This window comes from Rhamphochromis longiceps, linkage group LG11 (assembly GCF_057381845.1).
Source record: "Rhamphochromis longiceps isolate RC_006_pf linkage group LG11, R_longiceps_female_GT1.1, whole genome shotgun sequence".
In the NCBI taxonomy this organism is placed as follows: Eukaryota; Metazoa; Chordata; class Actinopteri; order Cichliformes; family Cichlidae; genus Rhamphochromis; species Rhamphochromis longiceps.
The window spans coordinates 29,729,815-29,746,968 of record NC_140567.1 but is presented as its reverse complement, the minus strand read 5'-3'; the positions used below and the strand labels follow the sequence as shown (position 1 = coordinate 29,746,968).

General features: G+C 40.0%; 1 protein-coding gene across 1 annotated transcript in view; it reads left to right on the top strand.

Moving 5' to 3' along the window:
* iglon5 (IgLON family member 5) overlaps window positions 1-4,295 on the top strand; it is a 106,501-nt gene extending 102,206 nt beyond the window's left edge. The window contains exon 8 of the mRNA XM_085423553.1: window positions 1,242-4,295. Coding sequence (XP_085279679.1) covers window positions 1,242-1,345 — 104 coding nt within the window. The 3' untranslated portion in view covers window positions 1,346-4,295. The remainder of the gene's footprint in view (window positions 1-1,241) is intronic.
* Window positions 4,296-17,154: the final 12,859 nt, after the last annotated feature.

The following is a 17,154-nucleotide window of genomic DNA, read 5'->3' as shown; positions in this document are numbered from 1 at the left end:
TACTTTTAAACACAGCCTGAATTCTCTTAAGCAAGTTTTTTTTTGTCATTTCTTTGAGTAGTCTTAAAGAACAGTTCTCCAGGGTTCTTGAAGGACATTCAAAGCTCTTCTTTGGATGTTGGCCGCTTTTTATTCCGTTCTCTGTGAAAATGACCCTTCAGGAACGTCAAGGTCCACAACTGATAGTACTCGATTGTGTGTTTTCTATCCAGGTATTCTTTTACTCTTTTGCCAGTGTGTTTGGTATCATTGCCACGCTGAAAATCAGACACTTTCAAGATGGATTGCATGTTTGCTCAAAATCTGATGGTACTTTTCAGTGTTCGTAATTCCATCAGCATTCACAAGCTCTCCAACACCACTGGCTAACAGTGTGTTTTGAACTCACTTCCTGTGTAGATATTTCAACCAAACATTCTCTCAGTTTCTATGTCGAGTCTTTGATGGATTTTTCCTATTTCTTGAGGACGTGGCTCTCAGTTACTGTTCAGTCACTTGCCCTTTTGTCCTCTACTTTTCCAGTTTCCTCAGATTTTTTAAGAACACACTGCACACTATATCAAGATTTTACTTAATAGCTCTTTGTTAATCACCTTATTAGTGCAAAAATACTATTTTATGTCTTTCGATCTATGTTGTCTAAAACGTTGAACTACATAAAGAGGAACACATTATGCTTTATCAACAGGCTGCTACTAAAAAAGTGCCTAAAGACACAGTTAGGCAGCTTTAGTTGTGCTTGAATGGTTCAGAGGTCAGTGCTCACAGTTGGCTTAACAAAAAAACAACAACAACAAAAAAACCATTCTCCTGAAAATAGCCAGGTAGGGGTCAGAGGGGTGGATCAAAACTTTTGCACAGTACTACGTGCTGATTACCATTTCCCTACTAAGTACACAGTGATATCAAATGAGACCAAAAGCTCGGCTGTTTCATCGCAAAAACAAATACACCCCCCCCCCCTGCCTTTTCCTAGCACTTAGAAAATAGGAACTGTAGTTCATATTTCAAGAAACACCATTTCCCTAATGTAAAACACATTGTTTACAGTAATTATGCCAGAGTATCAGAATTAATTCTGTTAATTAACTGTAATATGTTTAAAAATTTTTACAGGCTGTCACAGAAATAGACTCCTCATTTATACCGGTGGTTGTAGCGTTCTTTGTGTTTTTAACAATGCGTTTCCCCGCTGCCCCCCTGTGCTCCCCTCTCCTCTTCTTTCCATTCTCTCTGTCCAGGACCGGGGGCCCTACAGGGGCGAGGGACCGGTTTACACGCAGGGATAAGTGTCATCGTGTGCGTTTGGGTTTCCCTCTCTGCTGCTCTTCTGCTGAAGGTGTAATGATCAAACTCCACCTGGAAACGTCCCTGAGCACCCCACCTCTCCCTCCCCGCCCTCTCTCCCACTCAACGGAAGGAAAACGGAAATGAAATTCTTTAATTGCGAACCCATCACTGTGAACAAAAAGAATATGCATTATTCCAGGAGCCATTGAATCATTGCATCAAACACAAAACTCCCCCCATCACCTCACCCCACCCGCCCAATCCCCCACCCCCACCCAGCGCCCTCAATTTTAAGGTCAGCTCACACTCATTATCTCTTTCTCTCACTCTTTCCCTCACACACGTACAGTCTTTCCTTTTGTTTCCCAGAATGCCTTGCAGATTTCTCTGACTTGGTACTTAGCCTCTTTGTTTTTCCCATTATTACCACTGGGCTGATGTTAATAGAGAGTGTATATTAAAGATAATTGTGTTAGTGATCAACAACAAAATAGATTATCTAACAAGCGGAAGATCATTTATGTAATATATTACATAGACTATTGACTGACCTACAATGTTTGCCTTATGGAAATTATACGTGAAATCACAATGTTACGGTGGATATTTAATGAAATTATATGATGATAATGATGCATTATGATATGGCACTGGCGGTCATGTGCCCTTTTTAAAAATTGTCCAGTTGGTGGCTGTGTGAATTGTCACCCTTTGATCTCACACCTTACATACTCACACACACATACGTATGTTTTTTTGATTTTTAACTGTGTAGCAGAAAAACTGCTATGAATGATGTCAAAATGTATTTTAAAAAAACGGCTGGGTGGTGATGGCGTCAGTCTTAACTACCCCTCTATGTAATTTGGGGAGTTTATATTAAGGTTTCGCATGTAGACTCGCTCACTACCCAAACCTTTTTAGCTACCTGACTACCCCTCTGTTCAGCGTGCTCTGTCTAGTCCCCCCTCGCATCGCTGTAGTGTTCTCTGCTCTATGTCTCCTCCTCCCTCCCTCCCTCCCTACGCTTCCCACCCAGTGTAAATATATGCAGTACAGAGGCCATGCTGGCGACTTCAAGTTGCCTCGGGAAGAACAACATCTCCCAGAAGCCTCGACTACGCTCCAGTGTTCTGAAGCAGCAAGAGACTGTCCACTGACAACAATATCTTCTGTTTCAAAAGCTGAGGCTCCATCCTCTTTGTCGCTTGTTGATAGCATGTACCGGTTAGAGATGTTCCTGTTGTGAGTCCATACTCCCTCTACACTCCCTTCCTTCCCTCCCTCCTCCCCTTCCTCTCCCTCCTTCCCTGCACTGTGTCTGTTTTTCTCTGCAAGGTTACCTGCTTTTACTTTTTTGGTGTTAATAATACTACAGATGATGACGATGATGATGTTAATAAGTATTTGAATAACTATGAATAGTAATTCCATGTGAGAAAAAAAAACGAACAAAATCTGATGGTAAAGAGTCGTGCGTGGGGAAAAAAAGAGTTCTTTTGTACTTTACTCACACACATTGAACAAGTACAACGAAAAAACAAAACTACAAAAAAAAGGTGTAAAGTTTTCAAAGTGACGTGCTCTATTTTACCATGACAAGCTTTTTAAAGACACATTTGAAACACTCTGAGGGATCATTTCAACCAGCTCCAGAAGCTATGAATGATAATGTAATTTATAATTTGTAACAGTTTATGTATTTGACTCTTTTTGTCATGCTGTTAGCTGCACCTCACACACACATTTACTGCACATCCCTCCACTTGTCATAGTGTGTCTTTCTCTGTTTTGACCAGCTAGATAAATGTCATCCTCTGGTCATGGCTGTAAGTCATTCCTAGTTCTGCCAGACCGCACTGAGATAAAGATGTAATTAGCCATTACCTGTGGCTGGCTAAGTGAAGGAGTCCGGGCTCCACCTGTCCTTCCTGCCACCCAGTTATGGCCCCTATAAATCAAGCTCAGCCCTGCAACTGACAGGAATCCTCTTCAAGGACAACCTCACCTTGGTGCACCAGTACTCCATCCACTGTGTACCTGTGACATGCAGGCACGGGCACTACCAAACCCCCATGGCACAATTATCCAGCCACTTCCCCCACATGGCACAAACAGTGGGAGGAAGGCATATATTTCAATATGGCAGAGCCCTTTTCTCTCCTAAAGCACTGTTCCACTCACATGCAGAGACTATATGCAAATTTGCCATAACGAGCCTGAACATCTCCCTGGCTGAGCCCTGACTACACCGACATGAAAGAGGAATTACTCGATATTGAATCAAATGTCTGAATGTGTGTGTGTTTTTTTCTTTTATTTATTTGTTATTTTACTCAAATTTTTGGTTCAAGCCAGCAATAACCCCTAATTCTACTGTGCAAGAGATGTCAGTCATGGTTAAAGCTGTGGTGTAATATCTGAAAATCTGCCATTAACAAGGTAAATCAAATAAGTCTGTTGTTGTACTTTTATTGTGTACAGTACTCTGAAATGATTGTGAAGCTCTGTTTAAATGGCCCTTATTCTAAAACATTACAATACATGTTGTTCTCAAAAGTCTTGCCCGCTGCAATGTATTTGGGTCATCTGCGTGACAAAACGCCCGTTGTGCATGCATCTTGTTGCTTCATAAACAACGACGGGTTCCATTTCAAGCACAAGAGCAGGTCATTTGGTCAGTGTTTCTTATTTTTTCCTGTCTCCTGTCACTATCTACATGCCTCTTATGCTTTTGTTTTTAGTTTTATCACTTACCGTTTTTTTTGTTCCATGTAAGCGTTCCGCTGGATTTTTCAGTGGCGTATAACATCTCTATGTACATAATCTGTCCTTGATGAAGAAAAAAGAAAAACATAAAAAAAAAAAAGAAACAGAAGAAAAAAAAAAGTGGATAAAAAATAACATACTGTCATGTTTCTCAGTGTGGGTTTGAAAAAGCACGTCAATATTTGTGTGTGGATGGATTTTGAAAAAAAAAAGAAAGAAAAAGAAAAACAAGCAAATAGTCTGTTTTGTTGAGGTCTGTGGGTAAAGGGTAAACGCGGGGGAAAACGGGGAATATCACCTGCCGTGGAGTGGGTTAAACTGAATGTGAGAATGTGTATAAAAACAATCTGCAAAAGCACACAATTCCATGCGTCATGATGTATGCGCGGTGCTGTGCAAAGGTTTTAAGTGTTCTATTGATCATACAAATTTTAGTTACTAGAAATTACTAAAAAAAACTGAATATTTCACGAGACCACTGTGTGCTTTTAAGACCCATCAGTTCCTCTACCAGTTCACGCTTTTTGCAGTGTTCTAAACATCAAATGAACTGTGGCCTGTGTGCCTGCTGTCGTTTTGTGTAACCTCATTGAAATGTGCAATCGGCGGGAGTCACAGCTTTTCTTACGGGATTTTCTCCGACTCTGGCTGCATCTGAAGCCATCCTGATTGGTATGTGATGGATAACAATCAGAACATCTAAAGCACATCTGTTAAAACCTTTGCACAGTACTGTAAACAAGTCCCACTTGTAGTGTCGCAGAAGGAGAGGGTGTTAGTAAGAACACAGCAGATCCCCTGGGTGCAACAATCTGAGGGTGGATGAGGAGGCTGTTGGGAGAGCACCCGGTCTCATGGACCAGTGGGAGGATAGCCTGACAATGTAAATCCAAAAGCTGAGAGCCAGAGGGAGATGGGATGACACTAACCAGACAGTGAGCTCTCCATCTAGGGAAAGAAGACAGACAGGCACTCATATTGCATTTCCAAATATGAGAGCTGTGGTCTTTCCCAGGGGAAGGTGTACCACACTATTTATGGTTGCACTATGTAATATGAATAGAATTAACATAGCCTTCATCACAAACACAGCCTGGCCTACTTCAAGTGGATAAATAACACCCAACTGGGGTTCAATGAGTTTACAGTGATATAAACAAGACGTTTCCTGAGCCCCTAATTACATTCACTGCACCCTGATGAGAAAGTGTTGATTGGCTCCTGTAGCTGAAGGTTGTGATGATCTGTTTACAGAATCTTTTTTTTATTTAATGTGGCGCCATCAAACTGTTCTCACAAACCTCATCTCACAGAACTAGCAATTACTGCCATTTTACAGTATATTATATAGTAGTATCTTATCTGATGGATTTTATGTTTGTAGTTGTGTTGTTTTTTTCATCAGTTTTTTTTACAGAGTTATAAATTTGTTTTAAGAGCAGGGGATTTAAAAATGACTTTGAAGTACATTTCAAAGCACTGTGCTGTTTGCTAAAAGGATTCAGGTAATTAAGCACCAAGCTGGGGTGTAAGGACAGATACTGCACATCACTCCTGAAATGTTGCAGTGAAATATTAAAATCATAATTGTACTTCAAGACTGAATAGTGAAATAAATGTTAGCCTAAATAACGTGTGCAGGTACCTCTTTCTTTGTTTCAGCTGCAGCCTTTCTGCAAACACCCTCGCTACATAGCACAGATCCCGGACAGACTTTCAATTCAGAACGCAATGGTTAATCAATACATTCGACTGAATGGCTTTGGAATAGAGCAATTTCTCCCTGGCTTGCCTTACCAGGTCCCCAGAAGCTGGATTGATCAAGTGTCTATAGACCAGCCTTAGAACAGAGAGCATAATTTATCATGCCTGATACAAGACACCCCTAATTGCACATTGATTTTAAGCCCGTCTCTGAAACTATTTGCGCAAGTTGTAATGTCAGCTCAGTAAACTATGTGTTCAGGGCTGCGGTTCAGATCTGGGGAATGAAGAATTAATCATTTGTTTTTCTTTTCATGTCTATCCAAGATGGTATTTGTTGTTTCTTTTTTTTCACCTAAAATACTGTAAACTGTAAAAAATGAGCCTTCCTACGCTGTACGTGTAATTTATTGGGTGCAGTAGTGCTGCTGTATTTTATTAGTAATGATGAGATATGACATGGAGATTTTGCAGTTGCAGTGTTAGCAGCCACATCTAGAGGCATATGTAATAATAATACACACTTATAAGGTGTCGTTGTGTGCAATACAATAATAAGACATTATGTGTGCTGTAATTTGATAATGTGACAAACTGACAGCATGACAACACTAGAGTCAGTGCACCAGAGGGATACGCTATACAGACTAACAATTATATATGAATGATTTTCATTGTGCTAAATCCCCTGCTCATGTCCTTTACTCCAAAGCACGCCGAATTCCAGTATATTATCCTAATTATCCATTGTTTACCAAATATCTACAGGCTCATTCAGTTCTCATGGGCAAAGTCAATGTTGCAAGTCTATTAGGGCCTAGTACTTTTCCATTAGCACAGCCAATAAATGCATTGGTGTACAGCTTGGTACACAGGATTGGTAAGTGATAGATAGATAGATAGATAGATAGATAGATAGATAGATAGATAGATAGATAGATAGATAGATAGATAGATAGAGTGTTAGGTGTTTTGTTTATATTTAAACCTCAGCTTGTGGCGAAGATGTTGGGCCACAGAGTGATCAGTTTGCCCTCTTCCTCTCTGTGGCCACAGATGGAGCCTTGTCAATCACTTACCTCTAAGAACTGGAGCGTCTGGCTAATTAACAGCATGCTGCACTCCGCCAGCTGAGCAAAAGCAACATTCGCATGGACTGTGCAACACAATTGAGGCATCTCACCCACCATGTCTCCCCTAGTCATTAAGTCGCCCACCTCCCATCTCCAGCATAGAAAGAGTCCCATTACTTGGCCTCTCTGAATTACCATCCCACGCCTGGCATTTTCCTTGTCAGTCAACCGAGGGGTAAATATTGGTTGTGGTGCTGAGAACTGACAGGGGAAACTTGGATTTCTTTCACAAGTGACAGCACCAACTGGTGTTTTTGTACTGATTTATACTGCAGTTATGAAACAGGGGGAACACCAGACTGTGGTGAAGTTACAGATGCACCATACACGAGCGTTTTGTGTAAGATGAGCTACAGGCTGGCATACGCGGCATGATATATTGTTGGCACTGGTCAAGTGCTATGTGCATCAAGAGGGAAATAACAGCGTTCAGACTGCAGGAGCCTTCCCTGCAATGTAATGGAAAAGTGTCTCATTTAGAAAGTAATCACAACTTTTACCTGGAGAGTCCACCGTGTATAATTGCAGGAATGAGCACACTTGGGTTAGTGTCAAATGTGGAACCCATCTCGCCTTCTTTTTCTCTCTGCAGACTCTCAGTTTCTTTTAATCTTGCTTTCCTCATTTCTTTTTGTGTGGCGATAACCTCTAGAAATGCTCTCCCACCCCTCAGTGCTCCAGGTTTGCCCACTCTGCTGTTGTTGAAATAAATGGTGTGTGTGTGTGTGTGTATGTAAGTGTCCCAAGTGTCAGTGTTCAAGTGTGCATTGTACTCCACGGTGAGCATGAGTAATTTAAGAGCCTTCGCGAGTAGTATGCAGCATGTCTGCATCTGTGTGTGTATACGTGCGTTCTCTTAGCTCCACAGGGCAGGTTGTTTGGTTCGTTCCGATTACACACCTGAATTACAAGTGTGTCTTACATTTTTCATGATCTTATCAATGTAAGGACATGAGACAGAATGAAAAGAACAAAACATTTGTCTTCCACCCTGACAGATGTTCAGTGCTGTGAAGCGATGATTATACTTCTTTTTGATTCGTTTACTTGCTGAAGTTGTCTTTTTTCTTTTCCCTTTCTTCTGCTTTTATTTATTTTTGTATTTCTTTCCTTCTATTTTTTTTTTCAAAATCCATGAAGTGGAGTTAAAAATGATATCAAGTGGAGGGAGATAAAAAAATAAATAAATAAAAATCATTTTTGTTTTTAACAGAACTTTTTGTGTGTGGTTTGTCGCCGGAAGCGGGGCTCTCTGTCGGCCCCTGTGGTTAGAAAGGAGGTGAGGTCAGACAAGTTTTGCTTCAGCTTGCTTTTTTTCTTCCTGCTGAGTACGAAGCATCTGTTTTTGTTGCGTTTGCAGGTTTGTCTCAGAGGCCTTTTTATTTGTTTGTTTGTTTATTTTTAGTAAGCTATCTGAATATCTGGTTAGATGGGACACATTTTCCTGCAAATTATACAAATGTTATTAGTGAGTAATAACTTAATGGTCTGTAGCAATTACCAGCCATTAATATGGAAATTATGGCTGTCGCAGTGTGGTTGGAGGGAATTTCTATTTTGCAGCTACAAATTAGAGACTTATGCACAGGTGGAAACTCTTCACTTGTCCTCCCTTTGTCAATGACAATCATCTGAGGCTCTTATCTTCAATGTCAACGCAGCTTAACATATTCAGTAATGAATTATCAAAAAAAAAATGATAATAGCGTTGGGGCTCTAATCTGTTCTAATTACTTTTCAAAAAGCAATATAAGCACCATTCCCTTTGATCTTTTCAGCGAGGAAAACCATCAAGTTGTATTCAACATGTATCCAGTATGTTTTCATGTAACTCTATGCTTAAAAATGCATATATAGTTTCTGCTTAGTTTTTGTCAGTTTTTCTTTTTAAAGAAAGAGTTGGTGAAGCCAGTATTAGAATTTAGAATTGGCAATCTAATACATTAAATAAGTCACTAACTAAGTATAAAGTGCATAATTATAGAAGTGAGCTCATTCATCAACTGTAGGAGCTCAAAGGTGACACTTTGACTAATATGTTCAAGTTTTTACAATGTGCAGCGTTGAGCATCACTGAGTAATAAGCAGTTTCTCACCAACTTTCTGCCTTTCGAAGTCGCTGTCTGAGCTGGGCTGTCTAATTTGAAAGTCAAATCATATGCATTGCAATTTCTGATGTTCCTTTACTTACGAAAAGCAAAGCAATGCTCCTTTAAGTTGCTGTAATGATGGTGTTTTTAGAGTTGACCCTCTAACATTTCGATTAGGTTAATTAAGTTTTAAGCAGGCCCTTTCCCCTCTGCTTGAACTTATATTTTGAACTCTCCCTTTTCCAGCTTTAATGATGATTATTTCACCTAGCATTACATGTTTCCTTCCCTCAGAGGACACAGATATGAATTCATTACACTGCTGCTCATTAGAGCACTGAGGAAATTCATTTTTATCAGCTGCCGCATGAGGAAAAAGTCAAAAAACAAAATCAAAACAAGAGTAATAACACACATATTAGTGCGCTTCAAGCCTTCGACAAGAGGGGAAAATTTGTTGCATGACTGAAATCTCATGCTCGTTACCTTCACATGCAGGTTACAACGTGCTGTTGGATTTCTTTTCTTTTTTATCCTTCAATACTGACACACATATTTTAGAGAGCTGTAGAAATACTGTGTGAGAAACCTGTAGACTAACGATAGATTGCTTAGCGTTGCACTTTCCTGTCAACGTGCAGACAAAGTGCCTGTTTGTTTGCCAAGACACTGACATATGTAGTTTTTCACCCCAGCAGTGTCTGAGATCAGGTTTGTATTGAAGCATGACCTATTAATGAACTATCACCTCTAACCATAGAGTGCAAAACAAAACAAAAAAAAGAAAGCTGACACCATCAAATTTTAATGCTCACCGAGCCTTCAGACTTTAAGAGTACCTGAGAAATAATTTCACCACTCAAGTTTAACAGGGAACAACAGCAGCATGGCAAAATGGCCTCAGCTGTGCTTTTTTCTTTTGCTGGCACACCAAGTACCAGGTCAGTCTGAACATGTGTCTGTTGTGTTAGAAAATGTGTTATTGTTATATCTTTTTATAGCTCCTTTAGCCTGTTACGCATGCACATTCGGTTTTGTTTAACCAGGAATATATTATAATCATTTACTTTTTAGACATTTTAACACCCGTGACAGTGTTCATTAGTAATCGTCAATATTTCTGATGAGACATTATAATAATTGATTATAAAAGCTGCTACAAGTGTGAGAAATCCTTCCATCCTATGCATAAACCAAGGCCCTGGATCCAGAAGAGCATTTAGAACTGAATTAGTTTGCAATATTTTGTCAAGGACATCAAGTGGACGTCTCACAATTTCTAATATTTCAAGTTGATGTGAGTTTATGAAGGTGTAGCTTGAAATGCCCAACCTTGCCCTGTCTTGCTTAGCTACTACTAGACTCCACTTCTAACTCTCTAAATAACAAACAGACACAAGCAGCCAATCACAAAACCTTCCTGCTAAAAGTAATTAATATAAATAATGTGATAAAATTTTGTAGAGTAGGATTTTTGTGGTTGCTGATTTTTTTTACAGCTCTACTGTTGAGTGTTTTACCGCTTATCTTATCGCTTGTATTTCATCATTAAACTTAATGATCGCTGCTCACACTTGGCTATATAAGCAGCTGCTACAAATAAATCTCTTCAAAGCTGGTGAGACCCTTTGTGTTTGAGTGTTTCTGCAGAAGTGTTTTTTTCTATTATCTTTTGTTTTTCTCAGTGGAAGCCATTTAATAAGTTGCGTGTTATAAAAACTTCACTAAACTAAGTAAAGTCACTGTTTGTTTGAGCTTTATGTCTGATCTTCTCTGTCTGGCATATCTCACTCCCAGCTGTCACCCAGGCATACTAAACACACATTTTAAAGTATTTGTAGTTGACCCAGAGGTCTGATCTGCACTTTTTAAAAAGTTGCTTGTATGACACATTGTATTAATGGCTCTGTCTTTAGCGCTGACAGCAACCCCGGAGGGACTGAGGGTTAGGCAGCATCCTCCATCCCTCAGTGTGATGCGGGGTGAGACGGCAACTCTGTCCTGTCATTTCAAAGTTGAATCCCTAAAGTATGGAGTTCAGTGGTTCAAGTCAGAACAGCAGCTCATCTCAAACTCATCCAGGCAAATCGTTGTGGCGAAGAATCAAACTTCCTCCCTGGTGATCACTAACACTACAATTCAGGATTCTGGGTGGTATTACTGCGAGGTGAACGTCCTGAAGAAGGACCCAGAATGGGGCAACGGCACCAAGCTGGTCGTCTTGGGTAAGAAACAAATCGCTGGTTTCAGAAATGAACATGCCCACAATTTATTAGGACCGCTCCGCCCGGGTGATGTTGCCATGCTGGTAATTATGTCTCATTTGTATCTTTTGTACACCGGAGCCACGACGTTCAGTACGAGGCAGCTCGATACAAGCACCGGCAAAAAACATGTATCACCATAAAACGAACGTAAGGGCTCAATCTATAAAAATTCAAGTCATGTGAAATTCCCTCAGAGTTCATCTTTTTGCCTGAGCAGTTTCATGACAGATCTAGAAATAATCACCCCGGCACCATACGCAGTGCCTTGTATCGATCTTGCCCAGGGAATTGAAACTCCCCAGAAAACAAGGCAGGGAGGGATGGCCAAATTATTATGTGGAAATCCTTCATGCGGAAGAAAGCTTCCTTTTGATATTCCCTGATTGCAATGCTGGCTCCACCGAATAAAAATGGATACTGCATGTTTTTTCATTTTCATTTAATTTCTTATTCAAGATTTATTCTGGCGATTTGAAAAAAAATTTTTAATCAGAATGTTATTGATATAAGTCTACTTGTTGTTAGTAATCTACACAACATTGCTTTCAAATTATATGCAGTTCAAACTGCAATACTGGACATCAGTAGTAGTAATTGATTCAGTGTAGCACTATAGAAGACCCTTTGCAGCATTTATTAATACACGATTTCTTTTACTACTAGCACCACCTTCTGCTCCAAAAATATACCTCCAGATTCCCCCAGAACCACACACCGATCAGTGGGCTCTCCTGTGTCTCACCGGAGGTTTCTACCCCAGTAGACTCACTCTCACCTGGACCTACCAAAGCGCAGCAACCGTTATCGATCACCTCTCAGTCACCAATTGCACCCTTCCTGCTGACAAGCCTCACAGCAACCTGTCTGAACATCCATCCAATGAAGCCCTGCTGTCTTCAGATTTGTTGGTGAACTCTGAGCCTCGGCGCCAGTCGAAGTGTCTCCAGGTGATGGACAACCACAGCCGGGAAATGTATCTCCTCAGTGTTTTTTCTCTCCCAAATAAGCAGTCTTTGAAAACAGGCATAACCTTCACGTGTTGGGTGCAGGACCACCCTGCCATGACAACTGCTCTGACTGCCTCCTTCACTTGGGGTAAATAAGGCAGGAAAATTAATTAATTTCCTAAATATGTTAATCTTATACAGGAGAAAAGTGTCTCAAAGGCAGCTATTGAGATAATGAATGTAGGATTTTCTTTTTTTATATAATTTAAATTCCCTTTTGGTATTTTTTTAATCAAATTGTTATCCTCCCAATGAAAAATGGGACTTTATGCCACAAGTTTTAATTATTTATCTTTGTTTCTGAAAAAATGTGGTTTTTCTTCTGTCGGTTCAGCATGACAGATGGTTCTAAATATTACGATACCTACTGTTTGTTAAGGAGAAGGCTGTCAGGGGCATGAATCACTGCTGTAGCAGATTTAGAGCTCATGTCACAGCACAAACACAGCTCCTAGCTGCTGAATTCATCTAACTTTGACCCAGAATAGGAAAGTGAACTAATTTAAACTACTGAATGAATTAAAATGTTTTAGCTTCAGCCTGTTGTTAGCACTTCACACAACCTTAATTAGATTTTGTTTTTTGTTTTTGAGAATGCAGTCGACTTTTTATGTAAACTATTGATTAGCTGGCAGGTGCCCATTGTTTATTAATGTCACATAATGCTCTTATCTTGATATTTTTCTGACATCTGATAAATGTGGGCTCGGTAATGTCTGTACTTTCAGTTCTGACAAAACCAGCCTGCTTTTTAGCCAATAAACCAAAGACTGTGTTCACTCACTGTCTGTTAGCTTTGTGCTGTTAAGTGTTTGAGGTAGAAGAATTGGGATTTTGAAAGCTTATGCCTGAAGCGTCTAAAAGAGCAGAAAGTAAAATGGATTAGCAGATTTATGTGTAAAAGAACAACAACATATAAAAACACACAGTCAAGAAAACAATGAGCTAAAAGCACAGTTTTTATTAGATGGACATTAGCACTGCAATGTCACCCTCTGGTTTGTGAAGCCCTTGTTTGAAGCCTCTATATTAGCATTTTAGTTTTTTTGTTATTACATATTGTTCTTCTGGAGCCAGAAGTGACCATATTTGGACGACGGAGTGGAATGCTCAGCTATCAACTAACACAGGCTTGATTAGAAAGGTGTATCCATAGGCTGTATGCAGGCAGGCAAAGAAACCTGGTAATCAGTACAACGCCACAAACACAGTTGAGAGGTCCAGCTCAATAATTGAAATTAGCACAGGCGACAGCATCCACCTCTCTACCCTTTCCACTCCTAATTTAATTGTAACAGTGATTTTATTTATTGATTGCTTGTTTTAAAGTTTTTTAACATGAGATTTTTTGAGACAGTATAAAAGGTGGACATAGCTACAATGATGGCGACCGTGCCTCAGGGGGTTGGGAAGCGTATCTGTAACCGGAAGGTCGCCGGTTCGATCCCCGGGCTCTCTGTCCTGGTCGTTGTGTCCTTGGGCAAGACACTTCACCTACCGCCTACTGGTGTTGGCCAGAGGGGCCGATGGCGCGAAATGGCAGCCTCGCTTCTGTCAGTCTGCCCCAGGGCAGCTGTGGCTACAACTGTAGCTGCCTCCACCAGTGTATGAATGCGAGAGTGAATGAATAGTGGCATTGTAAAGCGCTTTGGGTGCCTTGAAAAGCGCTATATAAATCCAATCCATTATTATTATATCAGATGGTAAGTTTGGGCTGTTAATGATTTCTTTGAATTGTTCTTTTTCCAGGGTGGAATGGTTGTACAGCATGCATCTTTAATGACTTTAAAAAAACAAGAATTTGGTGAACAAGTTTATTGCACATATATACACACCCACTAATATTCCCTTTGCAAGTTGCACTTTGAACAGAAACCTTTGGTAGACAAAACCAGGCTCCTGGTGTAATTGTTGTATGGATATTTGACCGGCCTTCTTGGGAGAATTAGTAGACTTCATTTAACTTGGTTGGTTTCCAGGCAAAAGTCCATTCCAGAAGAAATTTCAAAACAACTTCCAAGAGCTTCTGTTCAAAGAGCTGTGCATAGCATACATAAGAATACAGTTATTCTGATGTGTCAGTAATTCAAGATGATGAGAGGAAATTGGATGGGATGTTCAGGAACAACCCAGAAACCACCAACACTCAGGCCTGCTATGAACTGGAATCTGCTGGAACACCATGTTACTGTCCAGAGTGAAGCCAGTTTTATATCATATTTGACTCAAAGGCTGTCACAGAAAATATTAATGGGGGTGTATGTATATATTTTAGATTTTATGTATAATTTTGACCCTGTGTTAGTTACAGAAAAAACCTTAGACTCAAACCATGACATTCATGCCTGTGATGAGTCAAAGTAAGCTTGTGAGTTTCACTTTTGTTGCCAGCCTCAAGTGGCCAGTTGAGGAACCGCAGCTCTTGCACAGTGGATTTCATTTTTTAGCCCAGGAGACAGTTGCTTCATTTATAGATGCTAAAACATAACCTCACAGGAAAGGTAATTACAGGCTCATGTCATTACTTTAAAAATTTGTTTGAGGAGCTTTAGTTTTTTTATGTATACAGGCCTGTGTCTTATTGTGGTGGGGCGTGGTCTGCGGTGCCGTGCAGGGAGGGTGGACGCAACTGCACGGCATCCTTGATCACGCCCACCTAGTTATAAACACGGGGACTCAGGGGTTGGTGTGTTGTGGTGTGACAAATATTGAATAAAATGGCTCAAACCTATGATCCCTGGACCCTCATTCACACCACACTTATACTTTATCAGTCTGATATTTGTAATGCAGTAGCTCTGCCTACAAAACAAAGATTCATCAGGAGATTTTTTTTATATTCATCACAGGCTCAGAGGGGCTTTAACCACAGGTCCCGTTACTTTGTCAAAGCAGACTTTTTTTTTACTGGAATACCCCAAATCTCTTTTTAATCTTCTTTAGTGATCTATAGGAAAAATCCCTTTAATAAACAATGTCTTCACGAACCACAGGTCCTGACATACTACCCGTCACTTGCTCAGTATTCACTACCACTTCACTCTTAATCTGGGTCACACATTGATCATTCCAAAGCAACAGATTGCCTGCAATACTGCATACTTGAACAAATTAATGATTTTCTCCAATCAATCCTTACACACCTCTCCTCCCAGGGAGGAGGAGAACGTCCGTCAGCCAAAGCCAGCTCGACCTCCTTGATTTAAATCTGTCACGCTCAATAACATGATAAGTCGGTGCTAATCAGTGTTTATTTTCTTCTTTTTTTTACAGATGCCCCACCTAATGAGCTGATTTTATACTTGAACATTGCAAAGATGTGTTTCCTCTCTGCAACGACCGTTTGGTTTTTATTGAATGGTAAGAGTAATTCTGTTTAGCATTGCATGTAGTTGTTAAAAAAAATGTTTTTAATTTTTGTGATCATCAATTTTCTCAATCGTGTGCCACACAGCAGTCAGAAATATCTGGGCGAAGGGAAAATGAAATCTGCCACGTGAGTACTGTATTCTTCAGCCTTTGACAAACGCACATAAGCACACACACACACACACACACACACACACACACACACACACACACACACACACACACACACAAGGCTGATTTTCTTATTGTTTTATCCCTGTAACCTATCACACATCATTAAGGAAAAGTCAACAGTGATGCAATAACCAAATATTGTGTTCCAGGAAAGACAAAATGAAAAAGGAGAAAGGATTGCCAGCTGTTCAGCTGAGCTCTTCTCATCAGACCAACCTTTTACAAACAACATTCAACTCATCAGGAAAAGAAAAAACAATTATCAGTGAATGACGTGCATAGGTCCGTCTCACTTTTTCATGTGAAAAATTCTCCAGATTTTAAACCACATCTGTATGCATGTATATTCTGCTGTGCTCTTTCATAGTGTATAATCTGTAATCGCTGATGTGTACAAGTGACTCATCCCTGTAACTTTTTATCCTATGGCATGCTGACTCGCAGATTTTTGGATTTGTGCGTCGTGTCAATGGCTGTTAACCCACACGTCTTAGTCATTCACTGGGGTCTGTTTGTCAAAATGAATGATTCATGCACGATCCACCTGTCAAACAGATACAGTGATCGGCTCAACCTCTGTGCAGGCCTAATCCTCGCTAAATAGGATTACAGCCGATGCCAGCGCTTGCTTGTGTGATAGCATTGTTTATGTTTGCAGCGTGTGGGGTGAGATCTTGATTCACTTTTTGGAGGAAGTTCATTTTAAATTTAGACCTGCCCACACTGCCAAGAATAAAAAAAAAACAAATACTGGCAGAAATGATAAACATTGAACAGCTGAGTGAGCTGATGGATCTTCAGTATAATCAGATTAGTGACATCAAAAATCAAAGAGGCAGCTCAGTAAGCTTTCTATTACTCATCCTGCTTTTATGTGTAAATACATAAAATGTGCATAAAAACATTTACATATGATATCACTGATATGCCGATGGCAACTGTTGATCACTTGATGCAAGCGGTCTTTACGGGCATTTTTCATATTTCTCATCCCCCTTCTTTCCAAAACAAATTAGTCCTTATCTCTTTTCTTCCACTCACTCATACGCACACAATCACCTCGTACCTGTCTGCTGCCAATGTTAAGGTTATTAATTAACTCAATTTATTATTGTACAGTTTGTTTATGAAAATAATGTTTGTGCGGTTTGCTTTTGCTTCCATCAGTCCTTTCTTCCTTTTCCCGTCATTTACACTCACACGTGTGTGTCCACACAAACACTGTTTACACCTGCTGGCGTGGTTTCTTTACAAAATAATGCATGAGTCAGACATCATGCAAAATGTATAATCTTATTTGAATATGAAAATAAGCTTTATTTATGTGTTATTATATTATTACAACCCCCGT